Here is a 12,804-nt window from a genome sequence, read left to right on the forward strand (position 1 = left end):
GGATCACACAATTTGGTTAAGTGGGGATGCCAGGACTGATAACCAGGTTTTCTGGTTTCACATTATGCAATTTACCGACCAGATGAGTGTCTCTTTTCCTCTCATGTTCAACATTAGATGTTAATGCTGTGACTTTAATTCTAGGGGCATGAGAATAGAGCATTGGTGACACACAGAAACCATGGTAAAGCTCATTTTGTTGTCCCTACCACGCAGCTGCTTTGTGTCCCCCTACGCCAACCTTTCATCACCCCAACCCTCGCTGTACTGACATCTGTGCGGCCCTCTGGGAAATGTTTGCGAGTACCTATGACTTACAGTAACACATTTTGATAGCTAAAAAGTAATGAATTAAATTCCTACACCAGACGGTTCCACTGGTGTTTACTCTGGCCAGCCTCCATTCCATTGTTTTTCATAGCTGGTCCATGAGAACAAAAAAATGGAACGGAATGTGCCGAAAGTAATTTGTGGTGTTAAAGCTTGATTCTCACATTCAAATCACAACTTTTTGTTAATTTGTGATAAAGGATGGCAGCTGGAATTTGTCATTACAGCCAATATGGGAGATATAAAGTCCTGGGACTTCCTACTAACAGTGGTCACTTGCACTATCAATGATTCTCTAGCTCTGATGAGATGACACCTGAGAATATTTGTGATTCCCTCTGACAAGTGACCTCTGGCACCATCCAGGTTATGGTTTTCACACGTATTTGCTGTGTTTTTGGAACAGGTGGCAGATTATGCATAGCTACTGCTCTTCAACCACGAAGAGGTAAAATACCCTCTATGAATTCCACAAAACATTAGATTTCACAAGATATGTCAATCTGAGCACTGGGCCCACACATGGGTACTGACTATGATGTCTATTATGTTCATCTTCTGTCATTTCTCATTTCATTCGGTGCTTTGACACCCACAGTTAACATGCCTCACTAGTCATTGTCCGTATTTTGCCACTAGTTAATGAAGTGCATCAATGTTGTCTTGTCCTTAGTCCTATTAAATGAACAGGGATTTTGCAGTTTATGTATAATGATGCCTAGATGCAGTTTAAGGTCTAAGTAATCCTTACTCATGTTGCTGGTTCTTCCTCTGCAGGTGTTTGTTGGATAGCCGGGTGACACGGGTGGCCTGGTTGAACCGCACCACTATCCTGTACACTGGCAATGACAAGTGGACCATGGATCCGAGGGTGATTCTTTTGGCAAACACGAAGTCCCAGTACAGCATTACAATCCAGGATGTGGATTTGTATGATGAGGGACCCTACACGTGCTCTGTGCAAACGGACAATCATCCTAAGATATCACGTGTACACCTTATCGTGCAAGGTAAGTCAGTGTCCATTATTGCCACTTCTTTTGTTTTTTCACCATGATGTACTATCAAAGATTTAATTGTGCTGATGTCAAAGACGATATAATGAGAGGTGGATTCTGTAGGAATATAACTAAATGTACCAAAATTCATTCTTTTGAGGGATATATGAAAAACATCTCCTGCAAATTAACAAAATGTTGCACTTCATAAAGGTTGCGACGTTTATCAAATTCACAAAATATGATTTATAGTAGAAATTCCCTTAAAGGCAGTTTTTATGGAAGAATTGATTCACAAGGACATATTTCACAAGAATATTCTCCCATCAAAATATGCATTGTTTTTTATATGTGTTGTTTTTTGATTTTTGGATTTGTGTATACAAACCTTATTTTTGCTTTTAAATTGTGCATGCTTCCCAAAGTTTGAGAAGCTTGTGAAAATAAAAGAAAGGTTAGCAAAGGAAATTCTGTGTAAGTTTGCAACTTTCAAGTCTATGTCAGTCCTAAAGCAGTCAGACGTTATGTTCATAAACCTTTACGGTTTACCAGACCGGAATATAATGCCGCACAGTCGTAGTTATAAGAGGTGAGGAGATTCTACGGTCTTCGTTTGCTTATGGAATTGAGTGCAGGCCACAATTTTATTCTTGTCTTGGTCAATGTCAAGGTGACAGTAAAGAGCAAGCACATTTATAAGCAATAACAAACAACTTTATAAGAAAGCATCTAGTATGTAAACAATGTTCCATTATGCCACACATCCAAGTGCTGATTATGGTTGGTTACAAGTTGTGAAGGGCAAAAAAATAATCTTGTTTAATTTCCTGCAGATTTAAAAATGTAATTAGAAGCACTGGCATAGTGTCCTTCGGGGTGTGTGATGTTCAGGTGACTGGTACACCCTGCTGAAGCAGGGTTCCTTTCATAATGATAATATTGGTACGTGCTAGTGACAATCAAGCACCAAATTTGAGCAACTCTCTTTTTTTTATCGCCTACAGTTGATGTTGTAGTTCATTTTTATGCTAATACGTTTTCAATAACATTATTTTCATGTGATCAAAGCCGAAAAATGTGTTTTTGTAATCACATTGTCCTGCACAGAAATTGTTCTTTGGTCTTTTAATACTGATAGAAAGATTATCTCAAGTCATCAATTTCAAAAAAATGATTATGATGCTGCATATGCATTGATTGTGAATGAGGAGTATGGTGAGGACAAGTCTCCTGAAATTGCTCGTGTAAATATTAATCGAGAAGGTCAATAGTCCCTTATTGAATAGTCACATACCACCAAGTGTTCACAGTGAATCAGGGTGCTGGACACATTCACCGGGCTCGGATAGAGTTACAAAAAGCTGGGTCCAGTTAAAGCCAGTTCAATTGGTATCCACATTGCAAAGCTTTTGAGGTGTTGGATGTTGTGGGAGTTCACGAACTATTTAGATTCTCACTTCTTCATTGTCATATCTTTAAAAATGTTGGAGGCAATGTCTATGTAAGTAACACATTTGTGATGTTCTAGCACAGGGATGCCAGTGTTCCTTCAGGAGGGGATGAGCTAATCCAGAATTTCAGCACAGCCTGCTAGAAACTTCTCATCATGACCTTAACCAAAGAGGGTTTAAAGACTGAAGAAGGGGCACCAAACTACAGTGATGCAGGGATTCAATGCATTTTATTTAAATTTAGAGGAAGATGAATTCATGATACACACAATTGAAGCCCTCAGTCAAACACAACTCCTAACATACACAAAGAAGACCAATACATAAAACAGGGTCCTTGATCTACAGTCCGTTCATACAAAATTTGATGGAAATAATTTGATGTAGGAACAAAATTACATCTTATCTTGGGGAGCCATTACAGAAGACTGAGCTATCACACACTATCTGTCTAAAAGGGTGAAAAGCCTTCATTTAGGTAAAAATGTGTCTGGACTTCGTATGAAATGCTATACGGCAGATAGACCATCAGTTCCAGGACAGGTTCCATGTGAGTAAGAAGTTAATTCTAAACTAGATGCAGCACTGAACTGGCAACCAGTGAATGTCAAAGAAGAGAGATGTGATCTGTCAGACGTAAGACCTCCAGTGATAAGGTGAACTGCATATAGTAAAACCAAGAGTGGACGATAGGCATGTCCACTGACCAATCATGAGATGTTTAGTGTCTGGACGTTGAAAGAGAGCAGTGGGCTTGGCACTTCCTTAATTTAATATGGATTCCGTCTATAGTGTTAAAGAACAAGAAAGTGCTAGCTATCTTGATTGACACAGACTTCACCAATCAGAGTAGTTAAAGAGCAATGACCAGCAATTAAATTGTAAAAAAAACTTTTTTAGGCAGGAAGAGGAAGGAGCTGATGAAACAATGAGATAAGTAATGGATGAAGGGTTTTAGCATTTCATTTTAAAAGTCCTTTGTCAGTGTCTTCTATTTAGAGTGGCACAATGGGTGAAACAAGATGGACTGGATTGTGTCTTTGAACAATAGTAAGTGAAATTAAATCACTCATTCCATCCATTGCTTTATAATTTGTTACCGTGTCAGGTGTTGGACATCAACTAAAAATTGTGTTTTTTTTGGTAGAATTAACAGTTGTCTGCATACTATTTTATATGAATGCTTTTTCCCTCCACAGTTTTCCCTGTGGAAAACAGGGAAGGATCGAAGCATAAGAACATATTTTTTTTTATTTTTTTTAACGCTTGATTAACCAATAATACATGTTGAACGGGAGTTTAAGCAAAACGGGTTTGGATTATATAAAACACATGGGGGTCACTACGACCTCGGCGGTCTTTTCAAAAGACCGCCGAGGCCGCGGGAGACAGCATACCGCCATTGCCGGCGGTATTTCTGTCTCCCTGTTATGACATTTCCGCTGGGCCAGCGGACGGTAACAGTGTTACCGTCTGCTGGCCCAGCGGAAATGTCACATCAACATTGCAGCCGGCTCGTAATCGAGCCGGCGGCAATGATGATGTGCAGCGGGTGCAGTAGCACCTGTCGCGCATTTCACTGCCCGAAATTCAGGCAGTGAAATGCGCGACGGGGCTATGCCTGGGGGCCCCTGCACTGCCCATGCCAAGTGCATGGGCAGTGAAGGGGCCCCCAGGGGCACCCCCAGTCCACTTACCGCCGGCCTTTCCATGGCGGTGTGTACCGCCATGGACAGGCTGGCGGTCGGGGACTCATAATCCCCAGGGCAGCGGTGCTTGCACCGCTGCCCTGGGGATTAAGACCGCCAGGCGGAATCCTGGCGGGAAAATGGACGGGCCGGCGGTATGGCCGTGGCAATTCCGCCACGGTCATAATTGCTGGTGGAACACCGCCAGCCTGTTGGCGGTGTTACCGCCAACATACCGCCAGCCGCCAGGGTCGTGATGCCCCCCATAATGTTTATAACAATGGAAACTAAACCTAGAGAAAATTCAACATGAGTTAAAGTCATCAAGATTTTTTAAATTTTAATCGTAATGGAGGTACACAAACATAGAAGGGGAATTGAGAATATGTTGAAAACAATAAACAATGATCATTGAAACATTAAAAACCCTGAAGACCAAAAATGAGTGTGATAATAACCAATAGTGCACAGTAATAAGAACAAGACGGTTGTGATATTGGCTCTTTTTGGAATGCTTATACTTTTAGGATCTTTAGGCTTAATATATTTAGATCCACTGTGCTGTTTTAATACTTTATTTTATCAGTTTTGAAACAAAGCTCTTCAGTACATCCCACTGACACAAATAACAGCGGTCACCACTTCCTTCGTCCTTATCTTTTCATAATTGTCCCCGAACCTGTTTGACCTCAACAACTTGCCTTGAAAGCTGCCATCTTCTGAATCCCATCAATCTGACAATGAACATTTGATTCACTTTCTGTTCACATTGTCCGCTGTCTGAGTCCCTGAATGGCGGGGCGCTGGAGCCTTCAGCTGGATGCTATATTAATTGCAGGTTAGAATGGGAGGGACATGTCTGTCAGATGAGCCTTTTATGTTCCATCAACGGGACGTTTGATGAAGGGGGGAAGAATCCTGCCTCTATTAGAAGCTGTAAAACACTCCGTCTTCCCAACAGATATCGGCTTTTGTCCAGTGTATAGATTAATTTTTCAGAGTTAGTATTAGTTCAGGTTAGATAAAGATAATGAAAGTTTCCTAATCCTCTTAAAGAAGATTTATCTGCACGAGTAGAGAGCTCTCTGAATACAATATGGCATGTATAAAACCCTACGCCTAATCTGTCCTTTCATTCCCTCAGCTGACGCGCATTGATTTTGCAATGTGCGAAGCTGAGTGCTGCCTGCCCCCCCCCCGTCTTCCCAATACTGAAGAGCGGAGCTGCGGCCCATGGACTTCTCTTCCTTGTGTTAAGGGATGGGTCGGAGTGAGTGACCCCTCCAACTCATAACCCATCCCTTAGTTTCTGCTTCTAAATAATTGCCACAGAGAGTGCTAAAATATATTGCCCTCTGTGTTGTGATCAGTGATGCGTTTACAAAACCAACAATTTGCCTACTGGTCAACGAAATGTGTCTGTTGTTTTGGGTTCAGGTAGCAAGGAGCTGTGATTGCTTTTTTTGATCTGGTGTAAATACACGACTGTGTGCAGTAATGTAAATTAGCAGTTTTATTTGCAATTTTAATGTATTATGTTTTCTCTCCTTGCAAAAATTAAGGCATAATGCCTTTCAGTGGTAGAGCGAGATTTGTAGGTATATTTAGAAGGCCACATAAATATTCCAGTCATCAGTGGCTCTGGAGGTGGAATGCTTAGAATACTACAACGGTGGGTACCAGTACTTTTTGACTAATAGCAAATGTAACTGATTGAATGGGAAATATCAAAGTCTTTTCTGAAGGAAGACTTAAGGTTAGAGCAATTGCCCCATTTAAGGAATCTGGAATGGCTGCCTCCATTCTGGGTTTGTCAGTGGTCTTCATGCCGTAAGTGACTTACTCATGGCCCAAACATTCCTCCATGATCAGGGGCTCCTATAGGTTCTGTGTGAAATACGAATAGTGGTGTGGTGGTGTTTTCAGTGTCTTCACAGCCTCCTATTGCTCCTGGCTTGACTCTACTCAGTTGTTTCTGCAAGGTACGACAGTGTCTCCAGAGGTTTAGCTTCTATCACTCTTGGAGGAATCAAAGTCATCTACTGATGGATTAATACTACTATCAATAGTGCTTCCTATTGCTCCTGGGTGGACTAGCTAGTGATTTAATTGTACCTCCTGTGGTTATTTTCATATCACTCCTGGATGGAAATAGCATCTTTTTGTGTAGTGGTTCATAAAACCTCCATGGTTGGGGTCTCCCATTGCTCTTTGGTGGTTTTGATGAAGTGGATTACTGGTGGTCTAACTTTCGAGCCAGAAACTGGGCTCCTGTCACTCCTGGGAGAACAACATCATTTGATTTACTGGTGGGGTAATTGGTCCCCCAAAAGATAGACATTGACCATAGTCCTAGGGAGAGCATATTTCCTCGCCCTGCTATGCAAACTTTGGATCTCACTCCATAAAGAATTAGGATTGTCAAAACCATCGAAATTGAGAGCACCAGCAAAGAGCTGGGCTTTCCTAATATGTGACACTGATGACCTCGTGTAACATCGGTTTGAATATAATGCTTAGAAAGCTGTGTCTCAGACCCTGCTCTTGCAGAACGCTTCATGCGTAGAGCTTTGTTACACACTGCTGCAACAAGTTGGCAGCACACTCTTTGGGCATCAGGCACAACAACACTATACTCTTGAGTTGACATTGCAACCAACTCCATTCCTCATTCACGCAGTGGAAGATTCGGTCTACTTGCCTGCCCACTTGGTGAGCCATTTGAGGACTTGGCAATATTCACAGAAAGCACTACAGAAATGCTACAATAAAAAAACTGTCCAATACAAAATAAATCAAATATTGTTACTGAACTGCATGATCATACCAATTTATAAAAGTGGATTTGAGCTTTTTTGGTGGGAAAAATGACAGCCGATAATATCTTGTGATTATTGTTGCATTCTTTCATCAACTGTCATATGCTGCAGGATTTACATCTCTTCCTTGGCCTCCCTAGGGGTATCAGGTTAGCTGACTTTTTTTTATAAATAGTTGATAGTGTTAGAATTTGAATATACATCGAAACAATGCATGCTGGAACCACGCATGCCTGAGCAATGCGGTCGGAACAACGATTTTTTGTTGTAAAGGCATACCTCGTAAAGGCATGCATGGAACAGCATGCATGGTTCCAGCATGCGACGTCCCTGAGCCCCCACTCTGCCCCTAAAACTATAATGCCCCCTTCACTAAAACTACCCCGATCCCCCCACCCCGCCCCTAAAACTTCAACTAACCCAACCCCCACCCCTATCTCTAAAACTACTCAGACCCCACCCTTAAAAACTAAAATTACCCTGACCCCCACCCCTGCCCCAATAATTACCCCAGTCCCCCACCGCCGCCCCTGAAAACCAAAATTACCCCGACCCGCAACCCCCGCCCCTAAGACTACAGCGACCCCCCACCACTGCCCTTAAAACCTAAACTACCTTAACCCCACACCCCACCAATAAAACTACCCCAAACCCCCACCCCGCCCCTAAAATCTAAAACCACCCCCACCCTAAAAACTAAAATTACCCTGACCCCTCACTCCGCCCCTAAAACTACCACAACCACCCACCCCGCCTCTAAAACCCAAAACTACCCGACACCCCACCCCGCAACCTAAACTACCCGAACCCCCCAACCGCCCCTAAAACTACCCTGACTCCCACCCCATCCCTAAAAACTAAAATCACCCGACCCCCCACCCCGCCCCTGAAACCTAAAACTACCCCGACCCCCCACCCACCCCTAAAAACTAAAATGGCCCGACCCCCTACCCCTTAAACTACTGCAACCCCCACCCTGCCCCTAAGACCTAAACTACCCCACCCCTAAAATTACCACGACCCCACGCCCAGCCTCTAAAACCTAAAACTACGCGACCCCCCACCACCACCCCTAAAAACTAAAATTACCCACCCCCCTCTCCCAAAAGAACAGCGATCCCCCACCCCACCCCACAAACCTAAAACTACCCTGACCCCCCCCTCCCCACCCGTAGAACTACCACGGCCCCTCACCCCCACCCCTACAACCTAAAACTACCCGACCCACCACCCCATCCCTAAAACTTAAACTACCCCAACCCCTCTCCCCTAAAACTAACCCGACCCCCCACAAGCCCCTAAAACCTAAAAGTACCCCAACCCTCCCACCCCACCCCTAAAACTACCCGACCCTCCATCCCGCCATTAAAAACGAAAATTACCCTGAACCCCCACCCCTGTCCCTAAAAATCTAAACCTACCCTAACCCCCCACCCCTGCCCTTAAATAACTAAAACTATCCTGACCCCCATGACCCACCCTTAAAAACTAAGGCCCTGATTTATACTTTTTGACGCAAACCTGCGTTAGTGCAGGTTTGTGTCAAAAAGTTTACCGCTTGCTAGCAACATTCCTGGACGCCAGCCAGGCGTTATATTTAAGGAATGATGTTAGCCGGAGGTAAGGCACAATTAGTGTCAATATTATTGAACCGGGTGGGGGAGGCGTGGGTGAAACAGGAGGTTGTGCGTTAAAGAATGGTGCTAGTTAGGTTAGAGTCCGAAAAATGACTCTAACCTGAGTAGCGTCATTTTTTGATGCACAACCCCTGGACATGACTCCTGTCTTAGTACAAAAAGGAAAAAAAATCCAAAAACTGACCTGGACTTACCTAGGATAAGTTCCCCCATCCTTAGGTGTCCTCCAGGTGTGGGTTGGGTGGGTGGGGATGTCCCTGGGTGCAAGGAAGGGCACCTGTGGTCTGTTTCCATGGTCTCTGACCATGGAAAATGGCCCACAAGTCCCCTAACTCCTGCACTGACCCAGGCGTTAAATGATGACGCTAAGCAGGCTTAGTGCCATTATTTAAGGCCCTTCTCCTCCCATGCGTGATTTTTGCATGGGAGGATAAATAAAGCTCAATGGCCTTAGAGTCATTTTTTGCCCGAGAACGCCTACCTTGCATCTCATTGACGCAAGGTAGTTTTCCGAAGGCAAAGAATGATGTTAACTCCAATATTTTGACACTAGACAAGGTCTAGCATCAAAATATAAATATGGAGTTAAGTTTGCACCGAATTTGGGTAAAAAAAATGATATATATCTGGTGCAAACAAAGTATAAATATGACCCTAAAACTACCCCACCCCTCCCTTAAAACTACCCCCAACCCTACCCTAGCCCCAATTACCTGACCGCGTCCTCTCTAATCCTGAGTCTGTTTTCCTCTGCCTTAACCATGCATGTTCATTGTTCAGGACATGCATGGTTAAGGCAAAGAAAAACAGGGAGTTTGTTCACGAAAGCGTTGTTCCGCTTTCGTGGACAACGCACCTTGTTGTGCCTAAGTCAGTGTTTAGGCTGATTGCCTTAGAACTCATCTGATGACACCTAAATTTTACTGAAGCTCGGTCGCCTCATGTTACCTAAGGTTGTGGTGAATATTAATGATCAGAACACAAAGAGTAGTGCCTAGAGTAAGATACATGAATATTTGTGTAATTGCAGTGGGAAAAAAAGTGGGGATCTGGATTCTGGAGTCTGAAAGGCTCGAGACACAAGCTTGTGAAAGTGGTCCGTAATATGTGCTTCATATTAGACATCAGCTCTCTTGAACTGCAGATGATTGTGGTAGTTGAAAAAGCTGATTAACATCTGGAAAACTACATATTTATTGTTATGTTTTAATGGAAAGATGCTGCTAGACACAGGTATTATCTGGGGTGAATATTGTTCGCTCACATAAAGGAGATAGAGCCAAAAACTACTGAAGATTTTTCAAAGAATTCAAAGTTGGGCCATTCAGATAATATGTGGGCTGCAAAAGCTTTATCACCTGTCAGCACCACACCTGATTTTGTTCTAAATGTATTTTGACAAGCAAATTAAAAGAAAATCCTTCACACGCATTGGAAGATCTTTACGCTGCAACCCACATCTGCCTGATTATGTGCAACACAGAGTTGTCTAAGGTCCACTCTGAACGATGTTTCCGAACAACAGGAAGATGAACACTCAACAAACTTCTGAGAGGTCGCCATGGCGGACAGACCTATGGGTGATCATGGGAAATTATTTTTGGAATTTCTAGACTTAGTGGCTTTAGTAGAATGCTGCCCTATAGATTTAAGGAACTGGTGGCTTTCACCTCCAGATTCAACCAATTTGTCAGAGAAAGTTCCACTGTCATGCAGAATAATTCCAAATATAGCAAATGTCAGGAGAGGTACGTCAGGAAAAGTAGCACATGTAAAAAGAGTTTGCCATTCTTCATTCACAATTGTCTGATGACCAGATTGTTATTTTAATTCACAGAATCCGCCTTTGTTTTTGTTCTCAGTGCCAATAAACTGCTTGTAGCATAAAGCACTTTAGTATACGAAATAAATCAAATCAAAATCAGGGCCCTGTAGAGCAGCAGTTTGCAGCAAGTAAGTATCTACCACAATATCTCAGAAATAGAAATGCCTGCACAAATAACGAAATAAAAATGTAGAAATAATAAAGCAACTAAAGTTGTAAAATGATTAGTTATAACTCTGGTAGTGGTGTTTTTCAAAAATGTATTACATAATAAAGCTGACCAAATACAATATCTAAACGTTGCTGTTTGTGTTTTTAAATAAGGCCTCCTAGAATTTACGAACCAGACATCTCTTCTAATATTTACAATTCTTTAAAGTCATAAATAGTGTACTTCGTTTTCCCTATCTACTCTGTTGATCGTTGTCTTTAATATGCTTTGCGGTTTCGTACAGAAGTTCTGGTTTACAGCAGCAGCGGTACACAAAACAGGAAGCTAGACTAGGTTTATTTCGATTGCCCTTAACTTTAGTGTCCTGGTAAAAGATAACGCTGCAGGAGCAATGACGACAAGATGCTCATCCACAGGGGCTCAGACTCCAACCGACACCATGCACAGCAGTAAGACTTTCAACATTCATGAAATAGTTCATTGAACCATGACCACATCATGATGGCCAAATAAACAGACACATGTAGACCGGACAGAAACTCTTATATATAGGACTTTAAGTGATCCGGGTCCACAGGATCGAACTGAAATAGGCCCCAAAGCCAAAAAAATGAGGTCCTCGTTAGTGAATTAGATAGCTAAAAAACTGGCCCATGTTAGCAACTTTGGGTAGTTTTTAGCTTCTAAAGACATGCTGTGTAGGTGTTTCCAAGGTATTGAAGACTGCATGACTTTGAACTTGTTGCTGGTAGTTTGATTTTAATATCAGGAAAATCAACTGCAAAAACCGGCAAAGAGACTCACAAACCAACAAAACAACAGCCTACAGACTAATCTGTCAGACTAGCCGATCCAGCTGTGCCTGATTGCCCTATAAGACAGTCCGACCATATGGATCCCACCAGGTCACAGACTCAGTAGTAATTAAAAATGGATATTGCAGCGGGTCACTTTTGTACCCTGTTTTCATGCCTTTAATCTTACAGGCAAAACTATTGATTGATTCATGTATAAGCGTAAACATCGTTAAGGTAATCCATGTTATAACTGTTTATACTTCACATGTTTTATTCAATCTTGCAATCCCTAGGAGTGTTTGCTATTTCCAGGATGTTGTGTTATGGATTTTTTTTCCTGGCAGCATAGTACTTTTTTAAAGTGGATACTCCGATCTGAGTCGCATCCACGTGTTTATAATGGGCCACGACTGATTTGTGACTGAAGGCAGTGTAAGTTTCTCTCAGTGTGTCAAAAAGATGTTCAGAATACATGGTCATCCCAACAATTGCCTCTGTGCAAAGTGTACAGCTCAATGGTCACCTATGCCAGTTGCAGTCATGATTCAATGCAAATATTTGGGTAGCGTGGCACACTGTGGGAATTTTCAGTTTGCAGGTCTAACTTACTCTTTAATCTATACAAGGCACAACCCTTTCAAGGCTCCTCCACTTTTTGATCCCACTTAAATCATTGCCTGTATCTATTCACAATAAGGATGCCATTTAGGACATAGCAGTAATGGAACATCCGCCTGGAATTGCAGATTTTGTCTCCATCGAACCCTCGCATCCCACTTCTCCATTAGAGGTTGGAGAGTCTAGCTTTCCAAACGTCAGAGTCAAGAGCAGCTACTCCTTCACATAAGCACAATTGCATTTTTCTCCTGATGGTGCCAATCCGATGCCTTTTCACCTGCGTTTTCCTGCCCAGTTATTCAACACAAACCACTGCAATAACAAAAGGAAAAATGCACAAATAGCCCCACAAGAAAAGTCTAATTCACCAAGGATCTTTTGAGGGGAAACAAATAAGCTTACCAGTCTGCAATCGTTTAGGCTGGACTTCTCCCCTTATTATTATTATTTTTTGTATTTTTTTTTTTAC

General features: G+C 42.5%; 1 protein-coding gene across 1 annotated transcript in view; it reads left to right on the forward strand.

The window, feature by feature from the left end:
- The window catches only part of OPCML (opioid binding protein/cell adhesion molecule like), a 1,147,432-nt gene that overhangs the window by 557,677 nt on the left and 576,951 nt on the right, over positions 1-12,804 (forward strand). The window contains exon 2 of the mRNA XM_069224456.1: positions 1,108-1,340. Coding sequence (XP_069080557.1) covers positions 1,108-1,340 — 233 coding nt within the window. The remainder of the gene's footprint in view (positions 1-1,107; positions 1,341-12,804) is intronic.

Source organism: Pleurodeles waltl, chromosome 3_1 (assembly GCF_031143425.1).
Source record: "Pleurodeles waltl isolate 20211129_DDA chromosome 3_1, aPleWal1.hap1.20221129, whole genome shotgun sequence".
NCBI classification, from domain to species: Eukaryota; Metazoa; Chordata; class Amphibia; order Caudata; family Salamandridae; genus Pleurodeles; species Pleurodeles waltl.